This window comes from Coptis chinensis, chromosome 3 (assembly GCF_015680905.1).
Source record: "Coptis chinensis isolate HL-2020 chromosome 3, ASM1568090v1, whole genome shotgun sequence".
NCBI classification, from domain to species: Eukaryota; Viridiplantae; Streptophyta; class Magnoliopsida; order Ranunculales; family Ranunculaceae; genus Coptis; species Coptis chinensis.
Window position 1 is genome coordinate 16,492,317 of NC_141458.1, and position 18,089 is coordinate 16,510,405.

General features: G+C 36.2%; 2 protein-coding genes across 2 annotated transcripts; both read right to left on the reverse strand.

Moving 5' to 3' along the window:
* Positions 1-5,392: 5,392 nt before the first annotated feature.
* On the reverse strand, positions 5,393-7,709 carry LOC147508259 (large ribosomal subunit protein eL20). The gene is made up of 4 exons (XM_086600813.1): positions 7,559-7,709; positions 7,358-7,473; positions 7,207-7,270; positions 5,393-5,900 (listed from the first exon to the last, which is right to left on the reverse strand). Exons 1-4 carry the CDS (start codon positions 7,571-7,573, stop codon positions 5,559-5,561), a joined length of 537 nt encoding a protein of 178 aa, XP_086456939.1. The 5' UTR covers positions 7,574-7,709; the 3' UTR covers positions 5,393-5,558.
* A 349-nt stretch (positions 7,710-8,058) lies between these two features.
* Positions 8,059-13,523, reverse strand: LOC147508260 (eukaryotic translation initiation factor 3 subunit B-like). Its single transcript, XM_086600814.1, has 12 exons — positions 13,388-13,523; positions 13,143-13,291; positions 12,817-13,060; positions 12,579-12,725; positions 12,035-12,163; positions 11,003-11,131; positions 10,648-10,731; positions 10,441-10,565; positions 10,052-10,250; positions 9,433-9,965; positions 9,191-9,302; positions 8,059-8,673 (listed from the first exon to the last, which is right to left on the reverse strand). Exons 2-12 carry the CDS (start codon positions 13,283-13,285, stop codon positions 8,323-8,325), a joined length of 2,196 nt encoding a protein of 731 aa, XP_086456940.1. The 5' UTR covers positions 13,286-13,291; positions 13,388-13,523; the 3' UTR covers positions 8,059-8,322.
* Between the last annotated feature and the right edge of the window lie 4,566 nt (positions 13,524-18,089).

An 18,089-nucleotide genomic window follows, 5' to 3' on the forward strand; every position in this document is an offset into this window, starting at 1 on the left:
CCATTAAATCAAGCCCAAAAACTTTAGTCCAAAAAGGGTTTCTCTGTTGGAAATTACTACAATAGCATTTTTGTCTATTTTTACTCCTTTGATTAGATCAAGGCCTAGACCATTAGAAATCTCTTTCCGAGCCGGTCGTTTTGACATATAGTAGGCCCAATTTTGAGATCTAAGTCCAAAGATATGGTCTGTGGAAGTTCTGTTGACTTTTATGCTCTATTTCTGCCCGAGTTGACTTTGACTTTTCAACTTTGACTGGGCTTTAAAAAAGTTTTTTCTCCTTGAAACTTGGGCTTTAATCATAGAGCTTTTTAGCAACCAACCTTTGCTCCCTTCTCTTGCAAAAGTGATATATTTCTTCACATATTTAACTCCAATATCTGGAATACACAAAAGCACGTAAACAGTACTAACTCTTATTTATTATAAACATAATTAGTCTAAATGTAATATTATTAAGGGGTTAAAACTACAGTTTTGAGCTCTTATCAACACGCACACTCAAGTGGGCTTATAGCAATCTTATATATGCATTTCATTTCATAAGTCAACTCATAGCACCTATTGCTTATATTATAGTTTCCTAAAAGATGTCAATATTTGTAGACTATATGTGTTGGATAGTTCCTCATGTCTAATAACATCCTCAAATTGAATGTTATTAGAATAAATGATTTTTTTTTTTTTGAAATATTGTGTAGTAGATTAACAGTCTAGATATGCATATATTACCTTTTCGCTTGAACTAAATCCGTGAAGGTTCGAACCCTGCATTGGAAAACCTGTTCCATGTACCATAGATTGCAGGTCATAAAACCAAGAAAATTGACTCCATGTCTCCATTGATTACTACTTCCCCCACTATCAACCATGTTAAATTGTCAAGGATCACTTGAGTACACATTCGAACTTATTTTTACGCCGAAAAACTTTACAAACTTATTATATCAGAAAAACACAGAGCCCCAATCTCACTTCAAATTATATAATTTTAACCTATAGCTCAATAAGGAAAGAAAACCATTCCAACAAATAAACTTTACCAGTAATGGCAAAGTAATGCACTTTTAGACAACAAGCACAACACCTTCTTTAGTCTTCAAACCAAATGCAGTGGAACCCAACAACACAAAAGACACATAAATCAAAATTTGACAACCCTATTTCTTAAAACAATGAAGATAAAGTAATTTATATATACCTTGATTGCTTCAATTGCATATTCAACTCAAAACAACCGTCTTTCGGGTGAGGTGAGAACGTGTTAACCCCTCTGTCCAAACTTTAAGACAAACCCTAGATTTTTGGGAATATTAGTACCTGGTTAGAAACATTTTAATTGAACTGATGAGAATGTGAAATTGGAAGATCTGTGTTTCTTGGGAATATTTGTTTCACTTGTTTTTTATATCGGGAGAGATCCAACCCAAAAAAATAAAATTTCGTGAGTCGAACCCGCGACCTGGTGGAAACAAAGCCCAGAAAAACCAAGCGGGAGCCGTTCCCATCAGTGTCCCGATTCTAGCAATTAAAATTTGCGCACAACAGCCGTTAGGTTTTCCTTATTTTGCCCTGTAGCGCCCAAAAATATAAAATTTACAAACTTGAACTAGCTAGTATTCTTCTCTAACTGAATAATGGAGATAACATCTCGAAGGCTCTAGAAGATCAGACAACTCAACACTTGAAGACAACTCAGCAAAGATTAGTTACAACAAACAAACAGTTTTCTGTAACAAACTAACTGATTGTGTAATTGTGAAAACCTCTTGTATATATAGAGCATCTGAGCTCAGAGAATGTAAATGAACATAATCCATTTTTCTGTTTTGAGTTCTATCATCTTTTCTCAATTCATGTCATAGTATCAGAGCCATGAAAGCCAAATGGCTATCATCTTCTTACCTTCAAAGCTTCCGCCATTAAACCTTACTACAAAGCTTCAAAATTGATATATTTTCTTTGATTCTTCAATCAAATTCATCAGTGATTTGATCATTTCATCATCAATCTTAACTACAAATGGCTATTTCAAAGAACACCAACACTACATCTCAAATTCCATTAACTCAAAACCATAATTCATCAATTCAATTGAACCAGACAACAAATCAAAACTCATCATTGATTCTTCAAAATATTGGAAATCTAGTTCCAATCAAACTCACTCAAGATAACTATTTGTTATGGAAATCGATCTTTTTACCTATTCTTCGAAATTTTAATATGCTTGAACTTGTGCTTGGAAGAGAAGAGTGTCCATCTCAATTCATTATTGATGATAAAGGAAATCTAACAACACAAGAAAATCAAGCGTTTTATGATTGGGTGAAAAGGGATCGAACCCTACTTATCTGGTTAAATGGCACGCTATTTGCTGATCTTCTACCTTATGTACGTGGTTGGTATCTCCACATCAAAAGAGTTATGGTCTATTCTTGAAAGAAGATTCTCTACACTCTCTAGAGCTCATATCAATCAGTTGAAAAATCGTATTCAAACAATCAAGAAAGGTAACTCAACTATATCTTAATACTTACATTCTATTAAACAAGTATCATATAGCTTGGCAGTTGCTGGTGATGCCGTTAAGGATGAGGATTTGCTGTGTTATGTATTATCTGGATTAACTGATGAGTATGGACCATTTACTACTTCCATTCGTGTAAGATCAAATAATGATCCAGTAACACCTGATGAACTGCATAGTTTACTTTGGAGTGAAGAATTAGCCTGAGAACAGAGAAATGCTCATATCCAAACCAATGTATCATCATAACCTACTTCTCATGCTTTTGTGGCAACATCCCAAAACAATAATATATCAAATAGAGGAGGTTATCAAGCAAACAGAGGGGGTTATAGAGGAAATAACTTTCAAAATAGAGGTGGTCGTGGTAGAAATGGTTATGGCAGAGCATACTATCAGAATACTGGCTCTAACACAAATGGAAGAGTTAACAAACCAGTGTGCCAGATCTGTAATAAGCCTAGTCACATAGCAGTGGTTTGTTATAGTCGTATGAACCATTCATATGTTGGGAAAGTTCCACCTGCTCAACTTGCAATGATGGCAACTTTTCAAGATAATGCTTCAGCAAGCTATCCTTCAGGAAATTATGTCTATCAAGCTTATGGACCATCGTCATATAACAACAACTTAGCACCATTCAACAATTATGTAAACAACAACTTTGAAGGTTCTACATCCTATGATCCAGCTCATTATCCATCCAACAATCATCCAACAGCTTATTTTGCTTCATCTGCAAATGCTTATACCAATTGGTATGAGGACACAGGTGCCTCTCATCATATTACTTCAGACCTCTCTAACATCTCTCATCCTTCAGACTACAAAGGAAAGGAAAAAGTCATGGTTGCTAATGGACAAGGTTTGCACATACTTCACACTGGATCCTCTTTAGTAACTCCTCATACTTCTGCTTCCACTTTTAAACTGAGAAATAGTTTGCATGTTCCCAAAATGACACACAATCTGTTGTCTATTAACAAATTTGTTACAGATAATAACTGTTCATTAATTTTTGATTCTACTGGTTTTTCTGTGAAGGACAATGCTTCACAGAGGATTAATTCTTTTCAAAGGTAGTTCAATCAATGGTCTATATCCATTGCCTTTCAATTCCCCTGCATCAACCTCATTTCCTACTACTATTGCATTCATAACTGCTAAAGCTTCTACACTCACCTGGCATCAATGTCTAGGGCATCCATCTCATCAGACTGCATCAAATTTTTACAAGGAACAATGTGATTTCTAAAGATTTTCAGTCTAAGCACATTACTTCCATTTTCTATATTGATTGCCAACTTGGCAAAAGTCATAAGCTGTCTTTTTTGTCTTCTGTTGTCAAAACTGTGACACCTTTACAAATGTTACATATAGACTTGTGGGGACTAGCTCCAGTTGAATCCATAAGTGGTTTCAAATATTTCTTTAGTAGATATTGTTGGATACTTCCTCTTACTGCAAAGTCAGAGTTTCATCTTACATTTATTTCATTCAAAACAATGATCGAAAATCAAATTGATTACAAAATAAAGTGTGTGAGAACTGACTATGGTGGTGAATTCACTAGTCAATCTTTCAACAACTGTCTGGCTAACTCGGGCATTCTCCATCAATACACTTGTGCTCACACCCCATAGCAAAATGGGGTTGTTGAGAGAAAACACAGACATCTACTTGATATGAGTAGAACTCTCATAGCCCAATCTCACATGCCAAGACAATTCTGGCTTGAAATCATCAACACATCCTCTTTTCTAATCAACAGACTATCTACTCCCATTCTCAACAATATTTCTCCATATCAACAACTCTTCACACAAACACCTAACTACTCTTTTTTAAAGGCCTATGGTTAAGACCATATACCCAAAACAAATTGAGTACTTGGTTAAGACCTTATTCCAAATGTTTTCTTTCTAACCACACCTGGTGGTACTTGGTTTTCATGTTATATATATTTGTGAAACAGGTGTCGAATTTGTATGGTTGAATCTGAGATTGGATCAAATACTTCATCTGTTTTTGTATTTACTTCATCTTTCTTTGTTTCATTTTCGATTAATATAACTTTGGCGTATTTCAGGTAATTTCTTTTGGCGATATGATATTTCTGTTTATACATACATTTGGTTTTTGGTTAAGATAATTTGGTGTTCATTGAATCAGACGGTATATATCTCGTTATCATAACATAGTTGCACACCAACTTGCTTCCTATGGTAACTCAATCTCTTCACCTGTATTTTTTAACACCTTTACTATATTAATGTTGATTATACCTAAAAGGCGCTAAAACAAGAAAAACTAGATTTTACCAAATCATCAACTAAAAAATCTTCGCCCACACACAAGTTAACCAAAGAGGCACAAACTAACCCCTCCGGAAAATTTACCAGTCAACCACTGCTGGCGCGTTCTTCTCAGCCCTGGGAAACAAAAACTCCCTGGTTCCAACCCGACAACAAACAGGAAGATTCCATTTCAAACAGCCATAATTGGTGAGGCGGAGTTAGTGACCAGTAGTCCGCAATAACATGATTTTTAAAGGATATGGTACTCCGCAAGTAAAACCTTAGAAGTTAAAAGAAGACACTATTGGACTTGTCATTTCTTCTTGGTTGTAGCGTTTTTAGAGCGAAAGCTATGAAACAAGAACTAACTACTGAGTACAAATACATTTACAAAATCATTAGAAGAATCAACCACGCACCAAATTACTAAATAAAGGCCACATCCTGAATGTCCCTGCGAGTAACTGAAATTATCAAAATGACTGGCATTTCAGCTAGGTAAGGAACACTACTTACTGCAATTTCCCTGCAAATACCAAAACAGGTGTGGACTGGAAACGCATAATGCAACACAAAAATTACTCCAATGTAAAAAACACCAAGATGTTTAAGCACAATCCAATATGTTTCATAATCAAAGAACATCAACCTACCAAAACTTAAAAACAAAGTCTCAACCCCGAAACAAAAAGGTTTTTATAACTCATCAATCGCTCGATCAACTAACTGAATTACTTGAACAAGTTGGGCCTTGATGCCTTATAAGTGGTCTTCAGCTTCCTTGTTGGTGGCCTAACCTTTGTGAAGACCAGAGGGAACTTGATATCCTTCTTATGGAACTGCTTGGTGCTCTCCCTCTTGCAAAGCTTAGCAGGGATGGTGGCAGTTTTGATGATTTGAATGCATGGAAACCTCACCCTGTGGCGAGAAGCCATCTCAGTGTACATTTGTTCGACACCACCATTTAGAGTGGTGTCCCTGTATTCCTTGTACATGTTGTGATAACCAGTTCGACTTTGATACCTCAACCAAATACCATAGTTCTTGATCTTGGTAGGGTTCTTCTCAAAAATCTGCAGTCACCAACATTGTAAAGAGATACTAAGTTGCATGAATCTTTAATGGCATAATAAGAACTACTGAAAATCTGACAAATAAACAAAGATCATGTAGGGAAAAAAAATAAACAATGATATAACACCAGTTAAAAATAGGCCATCGTATAACAATATCTTTGATAACACTGAAAACATGTTTCATCAGTTCCTGACAAACATTGAAATGATCGACTGGATGTCTGCGAACACAAACCATCATCAGCAGAATTTGGAATGACATGCATTTGATGACAGCAACGTGAATGATGATGGTTTATGCAAATAGTGGAAATTGGTTCAAAACACGCAGTTCATCCCCAAGAATATTGTATTACCTTAATGTTTGTTTAAGGAAATGAATCAATAGCTTGAAGTCATGAGCAACAAGAGCTATGTACTCATTCAACCCATAATAATATACAGGGAACAACTCTTTTTTATGAATAATTCAGATATTCACATCAATTCTAGTTCAAATAACTTCTTTTCGCGGTATATAAAATATTCAAGGCAATAGATATGAAACAACATCACTTAGACTGCACTGCAAGTCTTCAGGATGGTTGTATAAGAACCAAGAAAAAAAAGGGGTGTTTTTTTTTGACAGGATCTGTTAAAAAGATTAGTAAGTGTATAACTATTCTCATTTAAGATCTGATCGATAGAGTTTAGATTAATAATGTGATACGAATCAGCACTAAAGCCTAGGTGATCAAGACAATCAGCTTTCAAGAAATGTTAAGTGGTCATAGAGTCATCTGACAGGTTTTTATGCGCCGAGAAGCAAACTTATATCAATGAGTTCGCCACACACAGTCACTGGCAGAAAAATCAAATTCCCCTTCAGATTGGGTTTCATGTTAAAAAAATCATTAATGAGCCATTAACCAACCAATCAGTTACAAAACGTTATCACTTAGTTAAGTTACACGCTAAATTGTCTCGCTACGTATATGAATTTTCCATGGCCTACAAACAAGCATGTGACTGCTAAACCCGCAGATGACCCTAATAGCATGTAACTTGTGTAGAATAATGCCACTTATAATGTTCATAATAATGATTATATAAGCAACCTATGAAGCTAGATTATCAACATTTACAGTGACATCAAGGACATATCACATAGGTTTGATAGAGATTCTCACTTATTACACGCAAACTAGTAAATTCATAACAATCATATGTTATCACAAAGCACAAAACAAGAATCATTATATAGAGGGGAAAAAACAAACAACACATTCCTTTACAAGCCTAACAATGAAAAAAAATGAAATACCTCATTGATAGCAAGCACTTGTCCATTGCTCTTCTTAACCTTCTTCAGCTTCCTCAAGAAATACCTATAAAACCAACAAAACATATCAGCTCATCAAAATAAATAAAATAAAATAAAATAAAAAAATGATGATCATAGTTAGATTGGTTACCAGAACTTGGATTTGGCACGAACTTCATTGGTAGCCCAAAGCTTCATCCTGAAAATCTTAGGGTGCTCCTCTGATTCAGTTGGAAGAGCTCTCCCCACCACCTGATACTGATGAAACTGCACAACACCATGAAACACCCATTTCTCAAAATGAAGAAAATAACATTACATGATAGAATGAGAGAGAAAAAAAAAAAAATACCCTGAAGGTAACCATTTTTTTTGCGGAGAGATCTCAAAACCCTAAATCTAAAACAGCTTCGTTTTGAGAGTGGACAAAAAGACTTAACGATGGTTTTAATACTCGCTTTTTTAGGGTTCCAGATTGTGGGTTGGGTTGGGCTGGATTAGGGTTTAATAAAGCCCAATAAAATCTGTCCATGATTGTTTGGTCTAATCAAGTCCAATGGGGTATATGTCATTCTAATGGAACTGTTAAAAGGCTTCTAAATTTGGAAGGTGTCATAAATCCAGTTAAATTTGTGGCCTTGTTTAGCAACTGCCATAATAAGTAGACGGCAGAAACTATGTCTTTTGTCTCCCAAGAGACTTTGGTTTTGAGTGGCCAAACATGTCATTATTATAAATTAAAGCCGGGTAAATGAATTTGAACATTAATATGCTACGAAAAATATCTTGTGATTGTAAGATTTTGGATGAAGTTAGAGAAATAAACCCGACCAACCGAGTATAATGCAAAAATAACCAACTGCATATTTCTTATACTTCGCGGCACAACTTATGAAAGGAAATTTAAAAGACGAAGATGGAATTCGGCACTGAGTAGTAATAATTTCAATTGGCTCATTAGTACAAAACAAATAAATGTTAGAAAAAAGAAACAATATGGGGCTACAGCTCAAGGTTCTATGAAGTCGGTTCTTTATGTGCTCTCCAACAGCATTTGCTACAAACTAATGATCTTCTTGCTCAAAAAAGATAAGGAAAGACAGCATTTGCTACAAACTAATGATCTTCTTGCTCATCATCATAATCAATAATCTCCTCGGTATAATCCAAGACTTCCTCAACTTCGACTTCCTTGGCCTCGTATTCCTCTTCCTCATCGCTTGCTTCCCCATCCCGCAACATCTGCCTAGCCATCTTCTCTTCCTCATACAACTGCTTCCATTTCTTGACCCATTCTTCCCATTCGGACTTCAACTTATTACGTTTCTCACGGTCCAGCTCACTAATCATATTCATATCATCCTGATCCTCTGCCTCATACTTCTTACTGTATTTCTTGAGATTCTTAGCAATCTCTTCCTCTTTCTCTGCAGTCAAGTAGGAAGGTGGCCTTGGACGCCACAAAAACTGTATCATCGCAAAAAACATATCACTGTTAGAACCATGACAAATGAAGGAAAATGTCAATGTTATAGACTTGTCTAAGGCCCCAAACTAGGAGCACCAACTCCTTGAGTTGACAACGATGAATGGTCGGGTCTTTTATTATACTCACGTAGTACAAATTGAAAATGAACACTTTTCACAGAGAAGATACTCACTACTGAGACAATTCGATTAAATCAAATCATCATTTCATTTCTAGAGACTCCATCCTTCAAACATTTACTTATAAAACTAGCATAAACCAGGTTCACATAAAATACTCGAAAAACCCCACACAAAACTCAATTCCCACACAAATGCTTCTGTCTACAATTACAAAGCTCCAGGAGAAGATAGTAACGACACAAACAGGACAATTTCTTTACGACGACAATAAAGAGTATATAATAAAAAATCACTATCATTTACGGCAAGAGTACAGGACTATTCCAAACTATTAATATGTGAAAAACCAAACTTTCCATTATTGACTGCTTACTTGAAGGAAATTATCCCTTGGTATCCGATACAGTAGTTTCCCATTAAAAGACCAGATGTGAAAACCATTTTCCATCGACTCATGAACTGAAGTAACAGAAGTTGCAACATATCTACAAATGAAAAGAAAAGGATCAGTTTGTGACAATAACGAATACAATTCGATACCAAAATTCCAAAAGAAATACGAGGCTCTTAGATATCCTTGTCAAAGAGCGGTAAAAGAGAAGATCTAAAATGTACCTTCCTGTGGGATCCCATTCAACATCTGTTGCCATGAAATGCTCACCAGTTTGCATTGTCTCTAGCTCATCAACATTAAAGAATTCCAACTGTCCATTAAACCCCTTTAACCCCGCAAGGAGAATGAAGCGGCCAGTAGGGGACCAAAATAGAGAATTGGCTTGCTTCCCCTTAAGCGTTGTGAGCTTTGAAACACGGCCAGAGTTGTGGGAGGTACGCATAGAATAGAAACTTATGTCAGGCCTGGGGCTATCTCCATGAATGACTGCAAACCTGTGACCTTTGGGCTCCCAAGCAAAGGCAATGATCTTATCATTCTTATTTTCCAGCTCCAAAACCTCGATTGGGATGTCCCTTTCTTTAATGCGGAAAAGCTCAAAACCAGTGTATGTGCTCTTCTTTGTTTTTGTATATCTGTCGACCTTGACAGCAAGATAATCCCCATTGCTTTGCCAATACATTCTGCAGTCACTGACACTGAACAGATTCTTCTGTCTCAGCTCCTCCTTGCCAGGTATTTGAACAAGGCTCACCTGCAAAAAAAAGGAAAACTATTAACATTACTCACTTGTTCCATCAAAAATATCTGTAGCTTCGATCACAAGTTTCTACCACTCACCCTGGCAGGTTGGTTTCCACCACCAAGCTCTGGAACAAACAGAGCAATAATGGGATCAGAAGGAGACCAACTGAAGTCCATAACATTTTCAACCTTCAAAGACTTCTTGTCAATAAGAGTGAAGGTCTCTGTTTCATACACAGATATCACATTTTTCCCAATTCTAGCAAAATACTTGTCTTCTTTTCCGCCAGCCCATCTGGAAATAGATAATTCATTAATTAGAAATGAAACAAAACAAAGAGTTGACATGATATCACATATCTTAGGAGCAGAAAAAAAGAGACAACAATTACAAGCGATCATTAGGGCAAATAAGTAATAATAAGAAAGCAGCCATGTTGATTTGTATTATGTATAATAACATGAGATATTTGAGACACAATTACCGGAAAACAGGCCATGAAACTCCAGATACACCTCCAGTCCCACCAGTGGCAAAATCATCCGCGCTTCCTTTAAATTCCCTCATCAACTTTCCGGTCCTCACATCAAAAATGTTCAGCACAACCCTCTAAATCAAGAATGATATTCAAATGAGAAACAAATCAACACTTCAATCTAATTCGAAGCAAATAAATGTGACATCTGCTCACATGTGTATCTCGAGGATTGCTTGGCTCATGACTGCTATACGTGACCAAAAATTTCTCACCAGGAGAGAAATCAATGAGCTTGACCTGCATTCATCCCATAGTGTGCATGAGGAAGAGAAAACGCCTATGTTACATGGACACACCATATTTCAAAAAAAATATGTGTCGGATACGTATCCACGTGTCCGTATCGGACACACACGGATACATATTGTGTGTGATATACCTTAGTTTTTGATATTTCGCTGTGTCAGACACTCCGTATCTGTGTCGGATATGGACACACGTGTCCGTGTCAATGTAACTTGGGAAAACGCAGACTTAAAAAGATAAAAACAAGAGAGAAAATCATTACCTGAGGATGGGCATAGCGCTGAAGGCGGTTAAAGGCAGTTTCACCACCCCAAACTGCGGCACCCTGCCTGTGAACAGTGGCCAAGTATGTCCCAAGAGGCGACCACATTACAAAACCCTCAGTCCAAAACTGCCAAACAAAGCAAAGAGTAATCACTCCATGCATCTCAGAACAACATAAAGAGTTTTAGAAGCAGAATTTCTAGTGGTCAAAGACAGTAAGATTGTGAACTGAAAAAACATAGCTGTTCTCAGACAAAATCAATTGAAAATCACGCCTCACCCTAAAAAATAACATTTTTTGAGATCCTACAAGAAAAGAATCAAAATATCAACGAAAATCTTTGATCCATGCTCAAAATTGAAAATATCAAAGAGAAAGCCCTCCACAATTTGGAGCAATCAATAGAATGCACTACTAAGAACTGAATTAACAGGAAGTATAACACTCAGAAACTATATGTTTGATATGTCTAGAAGTTGGACAAGTAAATTCATATAGAGAACATTACTTAGTTTCCCAAAACGAGAATCCAATCGTAGTCGCTGAAAGTAACTTCAAGAACTGGGTAACAAACATTCTTTAAAAAGCTGTTTTAAAAAATAAGATAGAGAAAAAGAAAAAAGAAAAACCAATTCTTGGATAGTCTTTTTATATTTTCCTTCACTTTTTCAATCGATTGTCATTGTAGAGTGAAAGCTGCACCAACAAAGAAAGAAGGTCCACGTCTAGACACTGCTAGAATGCTCACAAAGAAGAAGTCACAATAAGAATTAAGGATTTAAGAAGTTGTGAAACACTTGCACCTTTTTCCCATCAGCAGACACTTTTGTACAGCATTCATGATTTAAATGAGTAAATATTGCACCTTTATCGTTAGTATACTGCAGATCTTGTTTTCGAATCAGTCGAAACTAACATTAAATCATATAGGTAACTCTAATCTAAAATAAGTTTATAACAATCACAGTAAAAACAATGTCATCAAAAGTTCAAGCATAATTTGACAATTAGAATCTAATATTGACTTACCGCACGAGAATATACAAGCTCGGGTTTCTTTTGCCTGGGATCATTCCATAGCACCTCGGTGTTGGAGGCAGCACGAATAACAAACTGATCACGTGCTTTTTCGTCAGTAAGCCAATGCCGTAAGTTTTCCTGTAAAAAGCATATCACGCAACCATCAGCATCAATGTCTTTTAAAATTAAAAGAATGGACTGGATTAAGGTGTCACACAAGACAATTTCAGTTAAGCATTGTACATCATGCCAATGTTCGATGCCATGTCACGGTTGTTGGTTGTACATCATGCCAATGTTCGATGAGTGGCGATAAATGGCATGTAATATACACTGAACCAACAACCGTGAAACGAATGGTCTCAGTCTTCTACAATGGAATCTTATATTCAATGAACCAATAACTTTGATGGTAATGGTATAGATGCGTTTATGTGAAACAAGGGACATGATCCTAAAAAACAATTTTGATAACTGCTCCTAAAGATAAACGGCTAAACCCAAAGTTCCTAGCATATCATAGAATGCACAAGATCCAGATTATAGCGATTACCCCAGGTGTGTAAGGCTTGGTTTCAGGAGGGGCCCACTGATCTGGCACTTTCATGAACTTGTCAATGTCATCAAATAAGTTCACAGCAAATATATGTGTCTTGTCAAGTTTATAGCCGTGGGTCCTCTCCTTTGCGAGCTCTGCTTCCTGAAATCCACATTTAAACAAATGAAAACAGTCACATACTTAAAAACAAATAAATTATGTTGCAAAGTTATTCATACGAATATAAATATACCTGAGGTGTATTGAATTCGATGAAGCAATACCCAAGTGTCTTCTGTGTAACCTCATCAACAGGCATCCAAAGACCGTCTTCTTTAATAACACCAATCTGACTAAAAATCTTTCTTATAACACCTTCAAGCTTTTCAAACTTCTCGGGTGGAACACAAGGTAGATGGTCCACAATAATAACATTACCATATCCAGACTCAAAAATAAGACTCTCTTCATGCCTCGTCAGCTCCTCCTCATCATCACTACAAATAATAACCAATACATCTCAAATATCTATAAATTTTAACACGGGGCATTAAAGTAAATTGTTATTATAAATATTACCTTGGGATTCCCATATCCTCATCAGGAGGAAGAATAATGGAATTGAAATCAAGTTGGGTTAAATCAATCCCAAGTTGTGTAGCTTTCTCTTCCATCTGCGGCGTTATTATCTTTGACATTTGATTAATATCTTCCATCACCATGTTTCACTTGGATTAATCAAAAAAAATTATGTCTAATTAATTAGTCCATGTAAATTTAAAACTTGTTGTGCAATAAAAAAGAGAGCATATATATATATATACCTGTAATGAGAGAAACGTCGCCGTGAGTGAGTGAAGATGGATGTACGCTTAAAAGAATCAAAGTTTCTAAAACCCTATGACACGTCAATAACGGATGATCGATGAAACAAAGGACGAAAGGCCCAAGCCCAAGCCCAAGCCCAAAGTTGTTTAGCATATATTTGCCAACAAACTTTCAACCTGACTTTAATCTTCAATGCTAAGAGCATTTGCAATGCAGGTGATAGAGAGGGGGTAGTGAAAACTATCACCTACTTGGGTCCAAAACTGCTGTGCAATGCAGGGTGATAATGAAGGTGATAATTTTTCCCAGTTCAAAACGAGGTGAAACCTTCCAATCGAAGTTTTTCAACGACTTGTTAACTTTCGGACGGGATGTTGGATTCCGTCCGATTACAAAAAATCACCGAGACGGAATCCAACATCCCGTCCGAGTCCTAACGCTAGTTTACCAACGGTCAAAAAGTCGAACGGTCAAAAACGGTCAAAATAAAAACTTTGGTATATATACAACATTTGTTTCATTTCAACTCACACTTCCAACAATCGAACTTCATATTTCTTCTTCTTTTTAAAATCAGTTCTTAAAAACCAAATATCAAATGGCATCAACTCAAGCATCTCAAGCAAGTGGTAGCACTCAAGCAAAAGCGAGAGCTCACTTTAGCATGTCCGATGATCAAGCTCTATGTCTTGTTTGGATAAAAATTAGTGAAGACTCTATTGTTGGTGCTTTCCAAATGCAAAAGGATTTTGGAATCGTGTAACAAACGAAGTTCAATCAAGCGACGGGTCGAATAGGTCTCCCCGATTCAATTAGCGGAAGGTGGAAATATATTTCAAAAATGATGAACAAATTTGTTGCAATTGTGAATCGCGGTGGAGGCTCGACATGCAAGTGGTACAACAATACAAAGCGGGTAATTACAACGTTGTCAATTTGGAATTTATTAATTATCTTAGTCTTAGTCTAATTATTTCCGTCTTCGTCTAATTATCTTAGTGTATTTATTATTTCCATTTTAGTCTTAGTCTAATTATTATCTTAGTCTAATTATTATTGCAGTTTAATTATCTTAGTCCTAGTGATTATTTTAGTCTAATTACCACCATTTTTTTTTAGTTGTCCGAGGCAAGGATGACGTACCAACTACAAGAAAAATCGGCTTTTTCACTTGATCATTGTTACGTTATACTCAAGGATAATCCAAAATGGAGTAACGTTTTTGAGGCAAGGTCAAGCCGCCCCACAAAGGGAAAAGGTCGCAAAAATGATGGTGAAGATTCAACTTCTAATTCACCAAGTATTGGTGGAGTTGAATTGGAGGGTTCTCAAGAAATAGAGCGTCCAAAAGAAATGGAGCGTCCTCTTGGATCGAAGAAAGCCAAGTCCAAAAGGAACCAAGAAAAATCAATTGGTATGTTGGAGGGTTACTTTACACGTTTAGAGGATACATTTTCACAGGATGCAAATGAAACACAAAAAATGCTTAGAACTTAGGGAAAGGGAACTTGCATATGGTCAAAGAACTGTGATGGCAAGAGAAGAAAAAAAAAAATCGATTCAAGCAGAAAAAATCAGGTTCAATTGGAAAAAAATCGGCTTCAAAAGATGCAATATGAAGCTAAGATTTTAGCGACCGATACAAGTGTCCTCCATCCCGATACCGCTTTTATAATCGAAAGCAACAACAAGCTGAAATACGTCTTTGAATGGGGAAGGGCTAGAGGTGGTTCTAGCTCTAACTAAGCTTATGTATTTTAATTATCTAGTATTTTATTTTAATTAAAGCACTATGTATTTTAATTTCACTGTCTTTTTAATTAATGCACTATGTATTTTAATTTCATTGTATTTTTAATTAATGAACTATGTATTTTTATCTAACTGTTTTTTTTTTTTAATTAATGCACTATGTATGTTCTGTCCAATATAATTATTTTCATAGAAATACAATTACCAATAAAATTAAAATACATTGTAATATAGTTCATTAAAATACAACTGATTAAATACGTTGGAACTACATAGGAAATACATTAGAAAATACATAGGAAATACGTTGGAACTACATAGGAAATACATTAGGAAATACATAGGAAATACATTAGGAAATACATAGGAACTACATATGAAATACATTAGGAACTACATAGGAAATACATAGGAAATACGTTGGAACTTAATAGTTCACGTTAGGAAATACATAGGAAATACATTTTCATTTCCATTTTAAATTTCGCCTCCTTCTCCCTCATCTGGATCCGACCAATTTGGATCATAAATTGGTACCGGATCTGCTGTTTCTTCAATGCCAGTCCAATTAAAAACATGTTCAACTAAGTCCTTTTGAAGATTAGTATGTGTAACTTCATTTCTGATCTTATTTCTTGCTTCAATCATCTGATAGACAAAATGAAAACCATCATCTTCCTGAAAGAGCGCAGGTATTGTTTCTTTCCTCTGACCTTTCCAATTCCAAACTCCACTTTCACGTTCATTCTCAACAATCATATTATGCATTATAATGCATGCCTTCATTATATCTCCAAGAACAACAACACTATGACAACGCCAGAAGCCTTAACAATATGCCATCGTGCTCAAAAACTCCAAACGTCCTTTCAACATCCTTTCTTGCGGCTTCTTGACGTTGAGTAAAGATATTTTCATGCTTATTTCTTGGATAACGAATGGCTTGAACAAATGTGCCCCATTTTGGGTAAATACCATCGGCAAGATAATATCCCATATCATAGTCATTACCATTCACATTAAATGCAACAGCCAGGAGCCTCACCTTTGCTCTAATGATTCAAAAACATGAGAACGATGAAGCACGCATGTCATTATCGCGAACCTGGTAGGCCGAAGAAGCAATGCCGGATCCAACAATGTTTGTCCCAGAAACGGCTTCAAGTATCAAAGTTGGTTCCTTCTTGTACCCTACATGTGTTCCGTTCCATCCACTTGGGCAATTCTTCCACACCCAATTGCATACAAATGATTGATCCAAGCATTCCCTCGAAAACCCCTTGCCGCGATTTTCAGCTAATATCCTAGCGAAAGTGCCGCCTCACTTGGTCGCCTCAAGTACTCTTCCTCAAACGCCGTGATAATTGCCTTGCACCAACGCTTCATAGATACATTTTTTGTGGAATCTCCAATTTGTAAATACTCATCCGTTGAATCGGAAGAACTACCAAGCTAATTGTGCAACTGCAGCTAGTCCCTTTTGTAACCCGAAATTGCTTGCCGAATCAATCCATCCACCTTGTCTTTAAAGTAATCGTCGAATGATGCAACAAGATGCAACATATACATAAAAAGCTCTCTTGTCATCCCTCAGACCTTCGCCTAAACTTATGAGGAGGCCACCTACAAGGTGTTGTGAAGTAATCCCTCATTATCTTTTGTTTACTGAAATCACCACCATCTCTAAACGTGTACTCCTCGCGCTTTCACGGATCCACCGCGTTTGTCCAGATCCACATCTTCAATTTCAATGGCTGCTTGAGTCATTAATGCCCCAAAGAAATGATAATAACTGCAACCTCCTCCTCCTCCTTCCTCATCATATCATTATGCTCATCTCTTTACTCTTTCCATGTAGTCATCTTCAAAAGTACTGTAAGATCTAATTCGACCGGTGAAACCGTAAGGCGAACTATTACTACTAGATCCTCCCCATAACCTTTGGTTATATGCAATTCTTTCTTCTCTAGACATTTTTCCTATTTTTAGCTTGGTTGTGGGGAAGAAGATGGGCGTGTTGTTTGTTTGATCTAAAAAGAAAGAAGAGTAAAACGAAATATGAAAGGTAAGGTCACATATGATAAGGTCACATGTGATACTTCGATTTTGGTCCACTTACCAATTGACAACACATTTTATTAGATTTTTGTTCACTCTCCAAGTGACAACACATTGTATCTAAATGTCTATCCAAATGTACCCTCAATAATTCCGATTTTGGTCCACTTACCAATTGATAACACATTTTATTAGATTTTTGTTCACTCTCCAAGTGACAACACATTGTATCTAAATGTCTATCCAAATGTACCCTCAATAATTCCGATTTTGGTCCACTTACCAATTGACAACACATTTTATTAGATTTTTGTTCACTCTCCAAGTGACAACACATTGTATCCAAATGTACCTTCAATAATTCCGACATAAAATTGCATTATTTGGAATAGTAAAATGTGCAGGGAGGAGGGCTTAAAAACCAGACGGGATGTTACATTCCGTCTCGGTCAAAAAAACCCAGACGGGATGTTACATTCCGTCTCGGCATCCCCATACACTATTCCCCGCCGAACCCATTCGAACTTCACCTTGTGCAAAAATGAGTGATATTCCAAACTAAAAATTTTCTGTTTCAACAAAAACAGGAAATGAGTGAAACAAATATGAAACGAGTGAAACGAATGTGAAACGAGCGAAACGAATGTTCCATTTTTGGAAACATACGAACTTATAAATTTTTAATTTTTTTTTTTGGCCATAACCTCATTTGTTTTATTGACATATTCATATCAAAAACCTGCTAATATACTTTGAAAATAATAAATAAGACAAACAACAATCATGAACAACACCCAAGTCTAACACAGAAACTCGTTAAAAAAACTAACTTATAATTTCTAAAAAAATTGACATAACCTCCTTTTGTTTAATGACATATTCATATCC